The sequence below is a fragment of the Heterodontus francisci genome, chromosome 4, assembly GCF_036365525.1.
Source record: "Heterodontus francisci isolate sHetFra1 chromosome 4, sHetFra1.hap1, whole genome shotgun sequence".
Lineage (NCBI taxonomy): Eukaryota > Metazoa > Chordata > Chondrichthyes > Heterodontiformes > Heterodontidae > Heterodontus > Heterodontus francisci.
In genome coordinates, this window is record NC_090374.1 from 95,912,071 (window position 1) to 95,933,452 (window position 21,382).

Sequence of the window (21,382 nt, forward strand, 5' to 3'; positions counted from 1 at the left end):
ACCAGAAAACAACAAGAAGACGTAACACTGTTTTTGCATGGCAACAAGCTGAGCTTGCATTGACTTTAATCTGAACTTCCACTGCAGCACTCAGACCTTGGGTGGTTTCTCCTTCTGTTGCAATGGAAGCTGAAATGCCATCAGATGATGCATTGTGATTGGGACCAAAAGTGTCAAAGAACAAAGAACAGTACAGCACAGGAACAGGCCATTCGGCCCTCCAAGCCTGCGCCGATCTTGATGCCTGCCTAAACTAAAACCTTCTACACTTCCGGGGTCCGTATCCCTCCATTCCCATCCTATTCATGTATTTGTCAAGATGCCTCTTAAACGTTTCTATGGTACCTGCTTCCACCACCCCCCCGGCAACAAGTTCCAGGCACTCACCACCCTCTGTGTAAAGAACTTGCCTCGCACATCCCCTCTAAACTTTGCCCCTCTCACCTTAAACCTATGTCCCCTAGTAACTGACTCTTCCACCCTGGGAAAAAGCTTCTGACTATCCACTCTGTCCATGCCACTCATAACTTTGTAAACCTCTATCATGTCGCCCCTCCACCTCCGTCGTTCCAGTGAAAACAATCCGAGTTTATCCAACCTCTCATATCTAATGCCCTCCAGACCAGGCAACATCCTGGTAAACCTCTTCTGTACCCTCTCCAAAGCCTCCACGTCCTTCTGGTAGTGTGGCGACCAGAATTGCACACAATATTCTAAGTGTGGCCTAACTAAGGTTCTGTACAGCTGCAGCATGACTTGCCAATTTTTATACTCTATGCCCCGACCGATGAAGGCAAGCATGCCGCATGCCTTCTTGACTACCTTATCCACCTGCGTTGCCACTTTCAGTGACCTGTGGACCTGTACGTCCAGATCTCTCTGCCTGTCAATACTCCTAAGGGTTCTGCCATTTACTGTATACTTCCCACCTGCATTAGACCTTCCAAAATGCATTACCTCACATTTGTCCGGATTAAACTCCATCTGCCATTTCTCCGCCCAAGTCTCCAACCAATCTATATCCTGCTGTATCCTCTGACAATCCTCATCACTATCCGCAACTCCACCAACCTTTGTGTCGTCCGCAAACTTACTAATCAGACCAGCTACATTTTCCTCCAAATCATTTATATATACTACAAACAGCAAAGGTCCCAGCACTGATCCCTGCGGAACACCACTAGTCACAGCCCTCCATTCAGAAAAGCACCCTTCCACTGCTACCCTCTGTCTTCTATGACCGAGCCAGTTCTGTATCCATCTTGCCAGCTCCCCTGTGATCCCGTGTGACTTCACCTTTTGTACCAGTCTGCCATGAGGGACCTTGTCAAAGGCTTTACTGAAGTCTATATAGATAACATCCACTGTCCTTCCTGCATCATAACGCAGGTGGGCACCACTTTGACCCTTACACTAGATGTGTAAGTGAGGGTAAAGCAGTTGATGTAGTCTACATGGACTTCAGTAAGGCTTTTGATAAGGTCCCGCATGGGAGATTGGTTAAGAAGGTAAGAGCCCATGGGATCCAGGGCAATTTGGCAAATTGGATCCAAAATTGGCTTAGTGGAAGGAGGCAGAGGGTGATGGTCGAGGGTTGTTTTTGCAATTGGAAGCCTGTGACCAGTGGTGTACCACAGGGATCGGTGCTGGGACCCTTACTGTTTGTAGTGCGCGTTAATGATTTAGACGTGAATATCGGAGGTATGATCAATAAGTTCGCAGATGACATGAAAAATGGTGTTGTAAATAGTGAGGAGGAAAGCCTTAGACTACTGGACGATATAGATGGACTGGTAAGATGGGCGGAGCAGTGGCAAATGGAATTTAATCCTGAGAAGTGTGAGGTGATGCATTTTGGGAGGACTAACAAGGCAAGGGAATATACAATGGATGGTAGGACCCTAGGAAGTACAGAGGGTCAGAGGGACTTTGGTATACTTGTCCATAGATCACCAAAGGCAGCAGCACAGGTAGATAAGGTGGTTAGGAAGGCATATGGGATACTTGCCTTTATTAGCCGTGGCATAAAATATAAGAGCAGGGAGGTTATGATGGAGCTGTATAAAACGCTAGTTAGGCCACAGCTGGAGTACTGTGTAGAGTTCTGGGCACCACACGATAGGAAGGATGTGATTGCACTGGAGAGGGTGCAGAGGAGATTGACCAGGATGTTGCCTGGGCTGGAGCATTTCAGCTATGAAGAGAGACTGAAAAGGCGAGGGTTATTTTCCTTAGAGCAGAGAAGGTTGAAGGGGGGCATGATTGAGGTATACAAAATTATGAGGGGCATTGATAGGTTAGATAGGAAGTAACGTTTTCCCTTAGCGGAGGGGTCAATAACCAGGGGGCAAAGATTTAAGATAAGGGGCAGGAGGTTTAGAGGGGATTTGAGGAAAATTTTTTCACTCAAGAGGGTGGTTGGAATCTGGAATGCTCTGCCAGAAGAGGTGGTAGAGGCAGGGACCCTCACAACATTTAAGAAGTATTTAGATGAACACTTGAAACGCTACGGGCCAAGTGCTGGAAAATGGGATCAGAATAGTTAGGTGCTTGATGGCTGGCACAGACAGGATAGGCCGAAGGGCCTGTTTCTGTGCTGTATAACCCTTTGACTCTATGTGACACTGCCTGGCCTGTTAGCAGTTCTTAGGTACCTGAAAGGGTAGGGTTATGGGCAGAGGAGTGAGGGAAGTGGGAAAGCAAGAGGTGCATGCTTAGACCATCAGCAGAAAAGATTGTGAGATGTGAAAAGGAGGATTAGGTATGGTTTCAGCCCTGCCGTTAGCCATGGCCTCAGCAGTGGCTGCTCCAATGATGGCGAAAACCGTCTCCTCCATCCATCGGGGTAAGGACATACTGCCATGCCTGTCCCCCACCGGTTACATGCTGCCGCCTATGGTTATGTGTCACCTTGTCCTGCAAGAGAGGGGGAAGTTTGTTAGTGAGTGTGGTGCAATTGTGTGGGTAATGTGCCTGTTATGGTTGATAGCTGGCAATACGGATAAGCTGAGATGTGAGTGTGAGGCTACAGCAGTGCTAAGTGTGTGAGGGTGAGCTGAAGTTATGAATGAGATATGGTTCATGGTTGATAGAGATTATTGGTAGATAAGTGAGGGGGTGGCGGTGAATTGAATAGTGTGTGAGGCTAGTGCTTTGTTTGTAAGGATATGGCATTTAAAGATGCATTCACTGACTTTGATCACTCGTATGAAGTCATTGAACTACTTGCGGCCCTGCACCTAGGTCCTAGGGGGCTACACTACTAGCATTAACCGTGACCGATATCTGCTCCCACTGCCTTCAAAGTGTCTGTTTGGAGAGCCTTTTAGTCCCTGTGGATAGAGGACCTCTCTCCTGCTGCTTACTCCTACATCAAAACCTCCAGTGGTATGTCAGAGAGCCTTGGTGTACCCTTTATGCTCTGTTTTACAATTATTCAATGTTCTTCCTGCTTGGACAACCTCCCCAGCTAGTTCTAGCACTTACTGCAGCCAGAATGCACTTCTTCTTTACGAGTTGCATGCTGGCTTTAAGTAGGACAGGCTAGCCCTTAACTGGTGCTAGCCTCGCTGGAACCTGGGCTCCCTGCTGAGGCATGCAGCCACTCAGCAGCACAGTTAACGCTGGTTATACACTGCAATCATGCTCATGAGTGGCCAGCATCGGACAGAGATGGCGCGGCTACGTCGCGCATTCTGATCTCTGCGCTGGTTTTTGGGAGCTATCCAATTTTTTGTCCCCTATTGTACTAGTTGATTTTCCATAGCACCACACTGGATAGTCAAGAGCAATTTGAATATTTTTAGAGCAAGCCAGGTTAGAGTATGGGACAGTGTGGAAGGAGGCGAAGAGGAGGAGGCTGGAGGAAAAGGAATGGGGAAAGAAGGGTGACGGGAAATTCAGATTCGTAATAATATGTAGATTATGAGGGGTAGTGGCTATTTCTGTGGATTGCAATTGCATTGAGGGTGTGTTACTGGTAACTGCAGCCATTTGGGGTTTTGGGAGAGAGTGATTGGCATTCAATGTGCAGGTTCATAGGAAATGCAGCCAGGTGGGGAGGGTTGAAATCTTGCTCGATGTGGGTAGGGCAGGGGAGGGGTGTGAGCAAGGGAGCGTGGATTTAGGTGTACGCGAGTGTGTCTTGCTTAGTGAAGATTGGCCCTATGTGTACGTTTGCTGGCTATTATGTAACATCAGGTGCAATGCTATTGAATTGTCAGATTATTGCTGTTTTTAATATGTTACAAATGTTTGGGAGCATTAGAAAGGACTGAGTCTGGTAATAGTGAAGGGTTTCTGGGATCTGATTTTTTCTCTTAAGAAGTTAGGATCCAGCAACCTTGTTGGAAGGAGGGGCTGGTGATTGGGAGTCAAACTGCCTCTGACCTTTTTTCTTTACACTGTTGGACTACACCCCCAACCCATCCACGCCCCTTTTATGACGAATATTTTAAATGTGATATCTACTGGAAATAAAGCTGAGAATTCAGTCTGCAGTCAGTTTCAGTGGGCTGAATTTCACACCGCCCCAGCGGGTCGGTAGGTGGCGTGGGGGCAGCATAAAATTGAGCGGGAGGCTCCGGGAGTCCTACCTGCCCCGCTTCTGCCTCCGGACAAGTTTATGGCGTCGGGCAGGGGGTGGGAAACGGCCGCCCGCCTGAGGCCAATCAAGGCCCTTAAGTGGCCACTTGACAGCCACTTACGGGCCCTCGCCGTGGCAAGCGGGTGTGCTGGGGACGTGAAAGGCTGCCCAGTGATAGCTACCAGCCTTTCTGCGCCCCGGGAGGGGGGCATGGCATCAGGCACAGGGTGCTCGATTGAGGGCCTCCCCTGCCTCCCAACCTAACCCTGGGACCCAAGACACCCTCTCCTCCCAAACAACCACTCCAGTCTCACCAGGGAAGGACCGATCCCTCTGGTGAGGCATGCCCCGACTTACCTTCCATCCTCGATCCATGGCGTCGGCTGGGCTGCAGTCCCAGCAGTGGCCACCGCTCCCAGTGGTGCTGCTGGGACTAAGATCTGCCAGCCCGCTGATTGGCCGGCAGCTCACTGAGGCGGGATCTCTTCCCTCAAGTGGGTGGAAGTCCCGCCTCGGGGCAATTAAAGACTAGGGACCCGTAAAATACGGGACGGATCCTTGGCCTAGGCGGAAGCGGGTTCACCACCGATTTTCACGTCAGAGTCCAGCTCCCGTCCATCCACCGTAAAATTCTGGCCAAGTAAAGAAGGTCACAAATTTTCACAGGATGGTGAGAAACAAGTAACCTACTGATATAAATTGGGAAATTTGAATAAAACAATTTGTATTTATACACTTTAACGTAATAAACCATCCCAAGGAAATTCACAGGAGCTCTTTGAAACTAAATATGACACCGAGCCACATAAGGAGACATTCAGGCAAATGACCAAAAGCTTGCTCAAAGAGGTAGTAAGTTTTAAGGGTTGTCTTAAAGGAGAAAATCGAGGTAGCGAGCTGGAGAGGTTCAGGGAGGGAATTCCAGAGCTCAGCGTCTTGGCAGCTGAAGGTAAAGCCACCAATGGTGGAGTGATTGAAATCTGGGATGTTCAAACTGCACATATTCAGAATCCATAGCTGATTGTAATATTCCTGATGTTTTGGTAAATTTGGTTTAGTCCCAAACAGGTACTCTGGTCATAATATAAAAGCAAAATACTGCGGATGCTGGAAATCTGAAATAAAAACAAGAAATGCTGGAACCACTCAGCAGGTCTGGCAGCATCTGTGGAAAGAGAAGCAGAGTTAACGTTTTGGGTCAGTGACCCTTCTTCGGAACTGACAAATATTAAAAATGTCACAGGTTATAAGCAAGTGAGGTGGGGGTGGGGCAAGAGATAACAAAGGAGAAGGTGCAGATAGGACAAGGCCACATAGCTGACCAAAAGGTCATGGAGCAAAGGCAAACAATATGTTAATGGTGTGTTGAAAGACAAAGCATTAGTACAGATAGGGTGTTAACGGACTGAATATTGAACAGCAGCAAGTGCAAACATGAAAAAAAATAGTGGATAAGCAAACTGAACAAATTAAGATGAAATGAAATAAATGCAAAAAAAGGTTGTAAAAATTGTAAAAAAGAAAAAAAGAGAAAAAAGAAAAAACAACTAAAAATGAAAGTAAAATGGGGGGCTGTCATGCTCTGAAATTATTGAACTCAATGTTCAGTCCGGCAGGCTGTAGTGTGCCTAATCGGTAGATGAGATGCTGTTCCTCGAGCTTGCGTTGATGTTCACTGGAACACTGCAGCAATCCCAGCACAGAGATGTGAGCATGAGAGCAGGGGGGAGTGTTGAAATGGCAAGCAACCGGAAGCTCAGGGTCCTGCTTGCGGACCGAGTGGAGGTGTTCCGCAAAACGGTCACCCAGTCTGCACTTGGTCTCCCCAATGTAGAGGAGACCACATTGTGAGCAGCGAATACAGTGTACTACATTGAAAGAAGTACAAGTAAATCGCTGCTTCACCTGAAAGGAGTGTTTGGGGCTTGGGATAGTGAGGAGAGAGGAGGTAAATGGGCAGGTATTACTCCTCCTGCGATTGCAGGGGAAGGTGCCATGGGATGGGGACGAGGTGGTGGGGGTAATGGAGGAGTGGACCAGGGTGTCGCGGAGGGAACGATCCCTTCGGAATGCTGACAGGGGAAGGGAGGGGAAGATGCGTTTGGTAGTGGCATCACGCTGGAGGTGGCGGAAATGGCGGAGGATGATCCTTTGGGTATGGAGGCTGATGGGGTGGAAAGTGAGAACAAGGGGAACCCTGTCATGGTTCTGGGAGGGAGGGGAAGGATTGAGGGCAGAGGTACGGGAAATGGGCCGGACACGGTTGAGGGCCCTGTCAACAACAGTGGGGGGGAATCCTCAGTTGAGGAAAAAGGAAGTCATACCAGAAGCACCGTCATGGAAGGTAGCATCATCAGAGCAGATGCGTCAAAGACGGAGAAACTGGGAGAATGGAATGGAGTCCTTACAGGAGGTAGGGTGTGAATGTAGTTGAGGTAGCTGTGGGAGTTGGTGGGCTTATAATGGATATTAGTAGACAACCTATCCCCAGAGATGGAGACAGAGAAGTCGAGGAAGGGAAGTGTCAGAGATGGACCATGTAAAGGTGAAAGAAGGGTGGAAATTGGAAGCAAAGTTGATAAAGTTTTCCAGTTCGGGGCGGGAGCAGGAAACGGCACCAATACAGTCCACAATGTACCGGAAAAAGAGTTGGGGGAGGGGGCCTGAGTAGGACTGGAACAAAGAATGCTCGACATATCCCACAAAAAGACAGGCATAACTAGGACCCATGCGGGTACCCATATCGACACCTTTTACTTGAAGGTACTCTGGTCAGATTGATGTTAGTGTGAATTGGCAATTTAAATAGCTACATTAATAGAATGCACAAAAATGTAGGGATATTACAATTAACTGAAATTGCAAATGCTGATGTAAAGGCAAGAGATGAGCAGAGAAGGCGAGTAGCATATTAAATAATTGTTTTAAGTATCTCTCAATGTTGAGCATTCTTTCAGTCCAGCACAAATTGAACAGTATAAATGATGCAGTAACCATTCATTTTATACAATTGTTTTTGGTAACTACAGTTTGAGCCTTTTAGCCACATAATCATTACAAGCAGTAATCAGAAGTAGATTCTACTATAATGTCATAGGAAATTTTTACTTAAATAATATTTAGTTCCAGCCATTAATTTACAGGCATGCATTATAGAAAGTTAGAACAACCAGAATTTACTTAATTTTTTTTTAGTTTGCTATAGTATGAGACTGAATTTTCTTTTTTAGGATTCTATACCAGGAATTTCAAGTAGTTGCCCAATCAAAAATATAGCTTTTATCCATTTATCTTTTCTCCCAGTTTTTCACCCATGTAACCAATTTTCATTTATGGTGCTAGAAATGGCGTGTTGACAGATTTTATATCACTTGGTTATTATATCAAAGCAAAGCATCATCCAAAGTTTACACATGCACATACACACATGCTGGGAAATCGATAGTGATCAGCAGCAGGAATTCTGGCTGACGTTTCCCCTGGCTCCCCACCCCCCCTTTCCCAAGTTCAAGTCATTGAGAGATCAATGGTCAGACCTGGGTTGAAATTCATGAACTCGTCAGCGATGGAGGATGGATCTTGGGACCTTCTACATAGGATCAGGAGTAGACTATTCAGTCCCTTGAGCCTATTCCGCCATTTAATTAGATCATGCCTGATCTATACCACATCTCTAATGACTAACTTTAGATCCACATCCCTGGATATTCTTGCCTAATAAAAAAAAAGTATTACTCCCAGTCTTGAAGATTTCAGCTGACCCAGCATCCACAGCTTCCTGGGGGAGCAAGTTCCAGGTTTCCACTACCTTTTGTGTAAAAATCAAGTGCTTCCCAATTTCACTCTTAAATAGCCTAGCTCCCATTTTAAGATTATGCCCCATTGTTTTGGATTCTTCTACCAGAGGCAATAGTTTCGCTGATCTATAATGCAGTGCCCACCACTTGGCTATATGCAACATACTTACAATTGTTTGTGACCACACAAATTCAGCAGTTCATGACCTCAAAACAAAAATAATGAAATTAATTTTTTTCTAAAAAAAAAAATTCCCCTCAAACTCTTCATTGGGACTCTGCACTGTTAATCCTTCAGTAAATTAGCTGTTGTAACAAACTGACTTTTATACTAACATGGCATCTGTCATTTTTAAAAAGAACATTTTGTGCACTTTTAATGGCACTGTTTGAACTAACCGTTTTTGTAATGTGGTCTGGTTTCTCAGTAAGAGTGCAGTTGTGGCAGAGGTTTTTTTTTACATTTCCTGTACTAACTACTACTTCCTTTTTATATATCAGTTGGTGTCTTAAAACAACTTTAAAAGCAGTGTTTAACAGAAATTTTCCTCCTGCTACTACTAGTGTATTCTCTTTTGCCCAGTTTACGATAAACCATTTGAAAAATAAATTGAACTAGTTTTTGTACTGAACTACCTCATGTTGAAAATGCAATTAGTAATATTGGGTGAAACTCTTAAACATAGTTTTTTTGATTTCTGTCAAGCAGCCAGTGTTTGCTTGTCCAGTTTTAATATTCACTGACTCCAAAATGATGACTCCTCTGGGCACATTACAGAGGTGTGCAGTATGTGGCCCCTTGTTTTGCAGCTAGCAAATGTATGTGGTCGAGCTGCTACAGCAGCTGCAAATGTAAAACCAACAGGGACTGCTGCATTTACACATGATTCTATGCTAAACAGGCAGTCGAAAAGGAAGTGGGTTAGTTTGAAAAGTTTTCTAAAACTTTCAGTTCACATCATAATCAAAATTGTTTTGTGAATATTCTTTAGCTGTGTAAATATAATCCCAGGGGTAACTTGTTCTTTCTATCTATCTACCTTCTCCCCCTTTTCCTCTCCCTCTCTTTTTCTTACTTAACACACAGAAACACTTTCTTTCGACTGATTTTAATCCTGCTTAATCATATATCCTAAGCTTTGGGGCTGTAATCTGGCTTCAATTTTCTGCTAAGTTATATCTCATTTTGTGGCCACTGGTGCTATTAGTACAGCATCTCAAAGGAAGCAGAAGATGATGTTCTGCAGCATTTTTTTTTCAAGCATTGCATGATGAAACAGATGCAAATCTTATGCAGTCAAGAGCTTAGTAATAAAATTAAAATGCAAAATACAGGCAGTTTTTTTAAGGCTGCATTTATAATGCATATATAGTTTTAGAAGATAATGGCCGGATTTTACGAGTCCTGCGGCATTCCCGACAGCGGGACTGGAAGTTGGCGTAACGTCTGCTTTTGCCACTTTTCCCGTATGCCACGTGATTCTATGTTTAAATGAATGGTGCGGCGATGGGCATGGGAGACATGTGGGATCATGCAGCGGGGATGGCCTTCATTGGTGGAACCCACCGTCACTGGGTCAATCATCATGATCGCCACCGGTATAAAGCATTCTATGTTTGCAGCCTCAGGGAGCAGCAGCCTTCATGTCATGTAAGTCTCTTCAGAGTGAACAAAATTAAATCTTTAACTTATTTCAAAATGCTTTTTCCTCCCATAATTTGTGAAACCTAGCACCAGCTTCATATTTTTTTTCCCCTGAAGCAAAAGCAAAGCAGATGTCAGCCAGCAGGCAGCGTCCTGCCCCATGGTTCAGTGGTGCCTCCCTGCGGGTTCTCCTCCAGGCTGTCAGGGGAAGGCAGGAGGTCCTCTTTCCTGCAGATGGAGTGCGAAGACCCTCTCACCTGACCAAAGCAGTTTGGATAGAGGTAGCAGAGGAGGTCTCGATCTCTGGGGTGACGCAAAGAACCTGGGTTCAAGTGTCGGAAACATATCCATGACTTGGTCAGATCGGCGAGGGAGAAGTGCTCTTGGGGATACTGCTCCATTACTTTTCTCCCTGGCTCCATGTCTTTAAGACAGAGGATAGACACAAGCATGCAGTGGAATACAGCCTTGGTGCCATACACTAAATGATTGTGTTCAAAGAGGACAGTTGGCATTGTTTATGTGCTTGGATATGTCATTTGAAAGCCACTCTGGAATGAGTGATGTCGATGCATGTATGCTATGGCTGTGATGCATCTTTTGCCATGTCATTAAATCGCACTGTCACCTGCAGGATAAGCGCAGCAACAACCAGCACAAGAGTGCTAAAACGGGAGGAGGTGTCCCTGACATCCGGGTGCTGACACCGGCTGAGGAGGAGACGTCAGAAATTGCAAAGGAAGAGGGAGGGTGATTGCAGATGGCAAGGCGTAACAATGAAGTGTCATCTCCACTCTTGCAGCCATATGTGAAAACCAAAGGAAAGTGTGTGAACTCGTGTGCACCTGATGCTTAAAGTGCCTTTGTTTGTGTCTCCACTGCAGGTGCCCACACTCCTCTGGGGAGGAAGATAAAGCCCATACCCCAGAGGTTGCACCGTCACCTGCCTCCTCTTCCACCTCCGCCATTACAGATACATCCACATGGTCTGCAGTGGGGGTTAAGATTAGAATCTGGGTCACAGGTTGGTGGTCACAATACAGACACGTCCCAGCAGCTGAGGGAGCATGTGTCATCCGGGTCCCCTAACAATTGGAGGACTGCTGGGGACCAGGCCCCTGCTCAGCCCCACGCTCATGATGATCCTCTGTTTGTTGCTACGAGAAGTCTGCTGGATGTGCAGCAAAGCCATGTGGAAAATATGTCGGCGATGCCTGAGGTCATGCATGGCTTTGCTAGTGCCATGGAGGAGTCCATGAAAGCTATGACGTCTGCCATGTCCCAGGCATGCGAGCGTATGGCTTCCTCAGTCGTGAGTTTGGTGAGCTCTGTGGCGAGGCTGGTTGAGCACTCGAGCCATATGCAGTCTGACTTGCACTCCATCGCTGTTGCCGCGGGTTCCGTGCAGCAGAGTCTTAAGCGAGAAGGGGACGAAAAACCTGGACCTCCCTATGGGTGCTCTTTCCCATTAGGGAGACAGGCAAGTGCCATTGCGCACACAGATGGGGGACGAGTGCGTGCCAGCTGCATTGGGGCCCTCTTCTCAGAACGCCCTAAGGGCAAGCGGTGCCTCGTCCTCCCTCCAACATTGACTCCCTTACCTGCAGCAGGTGAGCACACTGGGGATACTCAATCTCCCTTGCTGTAGACCCCTGGCAAGATGGAGCCACTAAGGGCCTGTTCCTCCAGAGGATGCCCGCCACGGTCATTCACAGCAATGGGGCAGCGCACTGAGCTGGCTGCTTCCGTCTCAGCTGCTAATGTCTGGGGTTCCACCTAGACGTAGTGGTAGGAAATATATGATGGAACAGTTTTGAGCATGAAGGTGGCACGGGTGCTCTACATATTGTGCACATTTTGCTCAATTTTAATACATATTATTTAGTTTAAGTTTGATGCATTCTCTCAAGTCATTTGCCTGGTATTGTTTGAAAAGGAAAATGTTTATTAGAGGCCTATGGCAGGTATGCATTGTTGCTTGCAGTGCATTTCAGAATGTGCCCAGTGTCCATTTTTCAGTTTGATGTTAGCCTTCAGTCCTCATTGGTGGCTGTATCTCATTTGCATATTTTAAAATTGTCTATCTACCAACATGCCTTCCATTCGTGGATTTGCAGTCACACCTTTACTTTTCTTGGATTGTTGTGTTCTCTAAACCATCGTAGCCTAGAGAACATTAGATCTGCTGGTCATATCAAAGTGCTGCAACATTGTAGCTTCCTATTGTTACGAAGATGCTTCTAAATTTTTTGTTTATATGTTTTTGAGGATTCATTGGAAGGCTGAAGATTTCTTAGAAGCTGGACTTTGCTTTGTTGTTGACAGTTCAATGAAAGGACTATGAGGTGTTGTTTCAAAACAGCCTTGCTGGAAGTCATGTGCTTTAAGCAATAAACTGAAACCATGGTGACTTGGGGAAGATGTTTACAGAGAAGTGACAGGTTAAGATTTATAGGAGTCAGGAGGCTTGACTCTTGAGATATTGTTTTTGGTTTCGCTTTGGACAATGTGTTGGGGTGTAAACTGTTTTGAAGACAGTTGGAGTAAACCAGCCAAGAGAGCAGCCGCCATCAACTCACCCTCTTCCATCTCTTTGAGAACTTCCTGAGAATCAAGTGTAAGAGATAGAGAAACTGATGCTGCATTTCTCCTGGAAAGCCTGCCAAACTGATCCTCAATGTCGCCTGAAAAGAACTGCAGCCAGGTTGAGTGCCCACCTACCATCATTTGTCTACTCCCACTCACCTTGCAATCCTTCATTGGCCACGTGGTTTTCATTATTGTCGTGAAAGTGGTGCATGTACAATTTAGGGCAGTCTCCCCACCTTCCAACCTCTTCCTACTACCTTCGAGCCTGCACCCATCACTCTTGATCCACCCAATGTCACCTTGGGCTGAATTTTTCCAGCTCGGTGCTTGCACAAGATATGCGCTGCAGAGCCGCCACGATATTTAGCGCGGAGGCTCATTTACATGGCTGGGGCAGTCCGACCACTCGTGATGATGTAGAGGGGGCGGGTGCTCTGTCCCTCGCAATGGCGTCTGGCGCCACTGCGCAGGCACCGGCGTCATTTTTAAAGGGCTTCCAGCCATTCATTTAAATTTGAAAGTTTAAAGTAACAGGACCTGAAAGATTAAAAGGAAAAATTTACTCAAAGTTTCAATCCCTTCTCCCACCCCCCAACTGACTAGTCAATTTATTACTGTCGCCCCCCAAAAAATCTTGCTATCCAGACCTTTCCCCCCCCCCCACAAAAGTTTAGAACCTTTAACCTTCAACCCCTTCCCACCATCCCCTCCACCAATCGCAGTGGCTTTCTCCACTTCACCCTCACTCCCCCACCCTGAAAACTTACCTGCTCCTCCCTCCCAACCAGTGTTCTGCCTCGGATCTCCAAATGGAGATCCGAAGGCGTGGGAGTTCCAGCAACCAGCCGGAATATCGCAGCGGGTCGGCCGTCGCGATGAGGTCATTATTTATTCATTAATTTAAATGGATGCAAATATTTTGATTATGTTCCTGCTGCTGAGCGGCGGGGTGGAGTGAGGGGATGCCGCCACGAGGCCTTGTCGCCACTGGTCAAATGGGTTGCGGCCCTCCCGGCGTTGAAGCCCGTGGTGGGCCTCTCCTGGAAGTATTTTCCGGGCCCTCCCCTGCCACGACCCCAGATGTCGGGGGGCCGATAAAATCCAGCCCCTTAACCCTTCCCTCCATTACCGTTAAACTTCCCCCCATTACCATGCACAATGTCACATTCATTTTATTCATGCCATCCCTCCCTCCTGTTTCAACTCTCGTTGCCATCGAAATGCCAACTCTGACCCTTGATCCTTCTGAAATCCACCTTAATATTATTGCCGAGTCCTGTTCCCCTCCCTTTGATGCTGTAGAATACACAACCTGTGTCTAGTGGTGTTCCGCAGGGATCAGTGCTGGGATCTTTGCTGTTTGTAGTATATATAAATGATTTGGAGTAAAATGTAGCTGGTCTGATTAGTAAGTTTGCGGACGACACAAAGGTTGGTGGAGTTGCAGATCGTGATGAGGATTGTCAGAGGATACAACAGGATATAGATCGGTTGGAGACTTGGGCAGAGAAATGGCAGATGGAGTTTAATCCAGACAAATGTGAGGTAATACATTTTGGAAGGTCTAATGCAGGTGGGAAGTATACAGTAAATGGCAGAACCCTTAGGAGTATTGACAGGCAGAGTGATCTGGACGTACAGGTCCACAGGTCACTGAAAGTGGCAACGCAGGTGGATAAGGTAGTCAAGAAGGCATACGGCATGCTTGCCTTCATCGGTCGGGGCATAGAGTATAGAAATTGGCAAGTCATGCTGCAGCTGTACAGAACTTTAGTTAGGTCACACTTAGAATATTGCGTGCAATTCTGGTCGCCACACTACCAGAAGGACGTGGAGGCTTTGGAGAGGGTACAGAAGAGGTTTACCAGGATGTTGCCTGGTCTGGAGGGCATTAGCTATGAGGAGAGGTTGGATAAACTCGGATTGTTTTCACTGGAACGACGGAGGTGGAGGGGCGACATGATAGAGGTTTACAAAGTTATGAACGGCATGGACAGAGTGGATAGTCAGAAGCTTTTTCCCAGGGTGGAAGAGTCAGTTACTAGGGGACATAGGTTTAAGGTAAGAGGGGAAAAGTTTAGAGGGGGTGTGCGAGGCAAGTTCTTTACACAGAGGGTGGTGATTGCCTGGAACTTGCTGCCGGGGAAGGTGGTGGAAGCAGGTACAATAGCGACGTTTAAGAGGCATCTTGACAAATACATGAATAGGATGGGAATAGAGGGATATGGTCCCCGGAAGTGCAGAAAGTTTTAGTTTAGGCAGGCATCAAGATCGGCGCAGGCTTGGAGGGCCGAATGACCTTTTCCTGTGCTGTACTGTTCTTTGTTCTTTATTCTAACCCTAAATCCCAACCTTGCCCCGTACAGAATCCATTTGTCCCCATTGACTGTGATAGTTCCCTCTGCCAACCTGAATTTGCCCCACAGGTCCTTTAATGCTGACAGCACTCATCCCTCCCTTTCGGCTCCTCGGGACAATCTGTTGACTAGAATACTCAACTCAACCCACCACCCCTGCTGCCGCCCACATCCAGCTTCAGCAACAATAACAACCAGTACACAACCTGGAAGCTCCCCTCCCCTCTCCCTCCCCTGCTCCTTCGTGCACCAAATCACCCCACCCTTTGTCCTCCTGCCCCTCTTCCCGCTCCTCCGTGACCCAAACACCCAACTCTTTATCCTCTTCCCTCCCCTGCTCCTCCATGTACACACCCCCGTGCCTTTGCTGCCCTCCCCTGTGACGGATCACCCTTGCTGATGCCGAGCCTGGAGCCAAACATCCATTCCAATGTTGATCTTTTTGCCAATGAGTTCAAGAAAGAAAAACACTGACCTGAGACACAACTGCACAAAGCTGGCTGTTGCACGTCACGTTCAAACATACGTGAACTGGGTGGCACGGGAACTTTGCTTGCCGGTCACTTAATCTGGCAGGTAGGACTGAATTGGAACTAAGTGTAGGGTAATGAGTTTTCATGGTATTGTAATGAATGCAAAGCTGCAATCTGCCACCATGCAGGGCGAGCCCTGGACCACCAAAAATACACTGCTGACCTAATTTTGCTAAAAAGTCCTACCGTCAGTAATCTGAAAAAATAATTCACGCCTGATTAAATTACCCTGCACGCCACCAAAGCCACTCTTGCAGGGTCCATAAAATTCCACCCATTGTCTGGCTTGCAACCATAAATTATCCTGCCAGCTGACCCTTGTATTTGCAATGTGCTGACATGTATGTCCAGAGGAACGCTTGTCAAGGTTGCTAGTATTTCAGATTGCTAGTATTTCAGGTTGAGACAAAGCAGGCAGCAGTGTCAGCCCCTTGTTAATATAAAAATGGACCACCTGAGCATTTTTTTAAAATGCTGGGGTTACTCTCCAGCAGTGGTCTTGCAGCTCGTTCTTGATGCGGCTGGGATTCAGGCCAGATAGACTTCTGAGTTACATTACCAATTCTGGAATGATACACACACAATACCACGTCAAATCAACTCTGAACTAGTAGTCGAACTTCATCAGTGTTGTTTGATACCATTTATAATATTGAAATGAAGATGTCCAGCTTCTGTTCCTTTACTTATCATTCGGATGTGACACTAGTGAACATTTGAATTCTATAACTTAAATACTAGGATTAAGTTAAAGAGGAATCTTTTAAACTGAATTGACATGAACTGTACTAGCAAAGGTAACTTGCAGTTCGGTGTTTTAATTTAATTCCAGTCAGGAAAAGGAGAAAAATGCTTTTTAACAGTTACTTGATTATTACACATCTTCAGGGAGGCATTGAGAAATCTGACCTCCAGTAGGAAAGGAAGGCATGTCGAAACACAGGGTTGCAAAATTCCGAATACATTTCACAAACGTCGTGGGCAGGATTATCCCCACAAGCTTCAGGAGCCCAATGTCAGGATCAAATGAGGGTCAGAAGCTCCCCTGCGAGGAACAGTCACTCACCTGTGACTTTCCCCAAATTGGTCAATTAATGGCCAGAGGGTGGGCTCGCTGTCCAATTAAGGGTGGCAGGTGGGCTTTCAAAGCTGGAGGGCCAATAGGAGGTGCTCCAGCTTGAAAGCAGCAGCAGGTTGCCCTTACAGGTAAGTGAGGGAGAGGGCTTGTGACCTCTCTCCAACTTTATAAAATCTGAAGTTTAAAAAAAGGAATTTGCAGCTGGGCCACCATGGGTGGGTGGTGGGTGGTGGGGAACCCCTCCACAGGGCGGTCTGCGGCTGCAGCTGAAAACAGGCAGGCGGGGAGGTTCCCTAAGCCTACCTGGAGTACTAGCTACCCTGATCTCCCAGGAGGCTGCCTCCAGACATCTGCTTCTGTTCCCTGCTGCCTGCATGGACCTGGAGGCTGACTGAAAAATCCCAGTTGGTCTCTGACAATAGGCCTTTAATTAGCTTAATAGGCTACCTGCTTCTAACAGGCGGGTGGGTAGCCTGCTATTCCCACCCCCATCCCGCCTCCGGGAAAATGGCCTGGGGATGGGTTGGAGCCAGGGAACTGCCACGCCGGCCAGCGGCACGAAATTCTGTGCCCACTTGCCTCTGTGCCCACCCCCACCAGGGGCTACAAGTTCAGCCCCTTTATTGCTTCAATTTATTTGGAACCAAACTGCTGTCCATGAGCATCAAAATCTTCCAGTTTTGTTTAAAGTTTAGTGATCGTATGCTACTTATGTTTATGTTACTTTTTTATGTTTACACCTAATGCTTCATAGCTGGGCATTGAAAGATTGAAGATATTTGTGGCAAAATGTTGCAAAGATTTTCTTCAATTTCTTGTGGAGGAATTGCAGGCTTTTGTGGCTATGTATTGGTGCTCTTTATTGCTAAATATGATTATTAAACTGCATTAAAATTGCATACCATTCCATCCTCCCTTCCCAACTAATGGAACCAATCATCCTCCCTTTTCCCCAGTTCATATTGGCACTCCTCTCTTCCCCCATTTATGGGAGCCCTTGGCTCCAACTTGCCTTTTTACTTCGCAGGTGCTGACAGACCTGCAGTGTGTTGCCACCATTTGCTATTTTTACTTCAGATTTCTAGTATTACAGTTTGTCCCACCCCACCACCGCCTCATTTTATTCTTACCTCCTTCTGGTATTTTTCTCCACCCGTGAGCTGTTTCAAGGGTCTCTTGCATGGAACTATAACTCTTAAACTGCATTGAAAACTTTGAAACTCATTGGTAAGATGTAACTTTCAGATTTCAGCGGAGCAAAGCAGAACGGAACAAGTCCATGGGTTGAATGTTTGCCCCTGCCCCTGCCCCCGCCCCCGAAATCAGGAACGGAGGCAAGTGGGGAGGGCCCAAAAATATCAGCGCCGGGCAGCATGTCCGTTTTAAGGCACCGATCCTGGCATTTGCAATCATCACCATGGCAGGGGGAGGGCGTGACAGGGATCCTACTTTCCTCCCAATTAAGACCAAGTAACGCTGTTGAAAAGCCGTCGAGAGCTTGTCAGGGGTTCAAGTTCAAATTTTTAAAGGGCTGGACAGGTTATTGGCACCTTCAGAAACAGTTTATTTGAAGGCAGATGGGTAAAGAGTAGGGAGCCAGCCATAGCTGCCCCAGGGCATCACCCTGGCTCCATAAGAGAATCAGCAGGGCAAAGGGGGAATTGGACAATTTATAAGGGGGTGCCCTTGGCACTGCATAGATGGCAGGAAGAGTGGGCACTCAGCACCTGGGCTTTGAATGGGGTCAGCACCCCCTGGCATCACAGGGCAGAGGAACAGGGGGCAAGTCTGCTAATGACAATTGGGCAGCCTTTTTTCCCCCAAAATATACTTTATTCATAAAAATCTGTAAAAAAAAAAATACATTACAAAAGAGTTCAAAACAGCACCAAGTTGACATTCCAAAAAGTGCAAAGGAAATCAGTTTTCTTCAATACAGGAATGAGTTGCCTCACAACCCTTCCATTCCATTTTACCTGCCAGGTACATTTTACAGCAAAGCCATATTTGGTGTATACAACCCGAGAGGTTTCCCATGGGTCCAGCCCCTCAGTTCACTTTGGTGGGAGGACCTTACACAGTGGTCTTTCCCCATTGAGCATTTGCAGAGGCTGCCCCAAGCTTTAGTGCGTCCCTTATTTCATAGTCCTGGACCTTGGAATGTGCCAGTCTGCAACACTTGGTCGTGGACAACTCTTTGCGGTGGAAGACCAGCAAGTTTCGGGCAGACCAAAGAGCGTCTTTCACCGAATTGATGGTCCTCCAGCAGCAGTTGATGTTTATCTCGGTGTGTGTCCCTGGGAACAGCCCGTAGAGCACAGATTCCTGTGTTACAGATCTGCTTGGGATGAACCTCGACCAAAACCACTGCATCTCTTTCCATACCTGCTTTGCAAAGACACATTCCAGAAGGAGGTGCGCAACCGTCTCTTCCCCACCGCAGCCACCTCAAAGGAAACATGAGGAGGGGGAGAGACTCAAGGCATGCAGGAAGGATCTGACGGGGAAGGCTTTTCTCACCACCAGTCAAGCTACATCTTGGTGCTTGTTTGAAAGTTCTGGTGATGAGGCATTCTGCCAAATGACTTTGGCAGTCTGCTCGGGGAACCATCTGACAGGATCCACCATCTACTTGTCCCGTAGGGCCTTGAGGACATTCCGTGCAGACCACTGCCTGATGGATTGGTGGTATTTTCCACAGTCTTTTAAACACAAATCCTCAAAAAATATGAATAATGGAAGCACGTTCATGACAGGTTAGAATGCTAAACAGTTGCTTTTTAATTTACAAAAGTGTAAAATTGCTGTTCACATACACTATTTTTACAAACCTGCAGGTGCAATAATGGAGGCTGCCAGATCACAATGAACTGATTACTGGGTTTGATTTCCATTCCTTCCTGAAAATATTCAAAACATTTTATCAAGTTCACCTGTTCAGCTCAAATAATACAGAATAATTATGATTTTGTATTAATAAAGTTGATTCTATGTTAACATGTCAAAAAAAGCAACAGACTTCCAAGATGATACTTAAAATACCACAAATTCTAAGTTTCTATCTGCTGAGGCAGTTTCAATCCCCTGGGAGATAAAATAATTGCTCGCATGTGGTGAGAGATTTTCTGTTAATTCTTGTCTGCTGCATTTGCGTCTATTTGTTTGTATAGGAAAGAATTCTGCAAATACTTAGTACAGGGAGAGTACAAAACTTATATGATGTTTGATCCATCTGGACTTCTTTGGCCTCCTTGTCTTGAGAGACAATGGGTAAGTGCCTAGAGGTGGTCAGTGGTTTGTGAAGCAGCTCCTGGAGTGGCTGTAAAGGCCAATTCTAGAGTGACAGACTCTTCCACAGGCGCTGCAGATAAAATTGGTTGTCGGGGCTGTTACACAGTTGGCTCTCTCCTTGCGCTTCTGTCTTTTTTCCTGCCAACTGCGAAGTCTCTTCGACTCGCCACTCTTTAGCCCCGCCTTTATGGCTGCCCACCAGCTCTTGCGATCACTGGCAATTGACTCCCACGACTTGTGATCAATGTCAAAGGACTTCACGTCGCGTTTGCAGACATCTTTAAAGCGGAGACATGGGCAGCCGGTGGGTCTGATACCAGTAATGAGCTCGCTGTACAATGCGTCCTTGGGGATCCTGCCATCTTCCATGCAGCTCACATGGTCAAGCCATCTCAAGCACCGCTGGCTCAGTAGGGTGTACATGCTGGGGATGTTGGCCGCCTCAAGGACTTCTGCGTTGGAGATATGGTCCTGCCACCTGATGCCAAGGATTCTCCAGAGGCAGCGAAGATGGAATGAGTTGAGACATCGCTCTTGGCTGATGTACGTTGTCGAGGCCTTGCTGCCGTAGAGCAAGGTACTGAGGACACAGGCTTGATACACTCCGACTTTTGTGTTCTGTGTCAGTGCGCCATTTTCCCACGCCCTCTTGGCCAGTCTGGACATAGCAGCAGACGCCTTTCCCATGCGCTTGTTGATTTCAGCATCGAGAGACAGGTTACTGGTGATAGTCTGCTGACAAGGTCAAAGGCTTTGGTGAGATCTATGAAAGCAATGCAGAGGGGGGCATCTGTTGTTCGTGGCATTTCCCCTGTATCTGGCGAAGGGAGAACAGCATGTCAATGGTGGATCTCTGCTCAAAAGCCACACTGTGCCTCAGGGTAGACACGTTCAGCCAGCTTCTGGAGTCTGTTTAAAATAACTACAGTCACTGTAAACTGTTCTGTATAAATAAAAATATAACATATCACCCTGCATGTACTCCATTCCTTGAAAAGGAAATATGATTGATGTACCTTTGATTTTCAGTGAATTTTAAGGGTAGATTTTCATGTCACTGCCTCATGCAGGAGTCAAATGGAGTGAGCCCACCACCTGCTTTCTGGAAACGGTTCAAGGCATGATTAAATTTCATGGTTGGGCCTCATTACCATCCTGTCAGTGAGCTACTGACTCATTTGGAGCATTTGGGTTGGAAATCCCCCTCCAGTTAGGAGCCCAGACAGTTGGAGTATTTTAAAATGGGAGAAACAATGCTGGGGAAGAACTGTGGAGGTGAGGGATCACAGACATATTAATACTCCCCTTGATCCCACGAAAAACACTTATGCTTTTAAACTTTTACTGAGTGGCATTACTTGAAATGTGCATTTTTGTTGTATTTAAACATTCTTAATGTGTAATCACTATTGCATTAATCCTGCTGCACTCATTATTGGCTGCAAAACAGTGTCAATAAGCCTCAATTTGACGGTGCTGACTCTCGTCATTTTGGTAGGGCGATAGA

The 21,382-nt window shown here is 46.6% G+C and overlaps 1 protein-coding gene across 3 annotated transcripts in view; it reads left to right on the forward strand.

Annotated features, from left to right (window-relative positions):
* LOC137369154 (tumor necrosis factor alpha-induced protein 8) overlaps positions 1–21,382 on the forward strand; it is a 189,295-nt gene that overhangs the window by 21,581 nt on the left and 146,332 nt on the right. Inside the window, exon 1 of one of the 3 annotated variants that reach the window (XM_068029891.1) lies at positions 9,948–10,033. The exons of the other annotated variants lie outside the window; for them this stretch is intronic. Coding sequence (XP_067885992.1) covers positions 10,027–10,033 — 7 coding nt within the window. The 5' untranslated portion in view covers positions 9,948–10,026. Of the gene's footprint in view, positions 1–9,947; positions 10,034–21,382 lie in introns of those variants that run through there. 3 annotated transcript variants of the gene reach the window in all.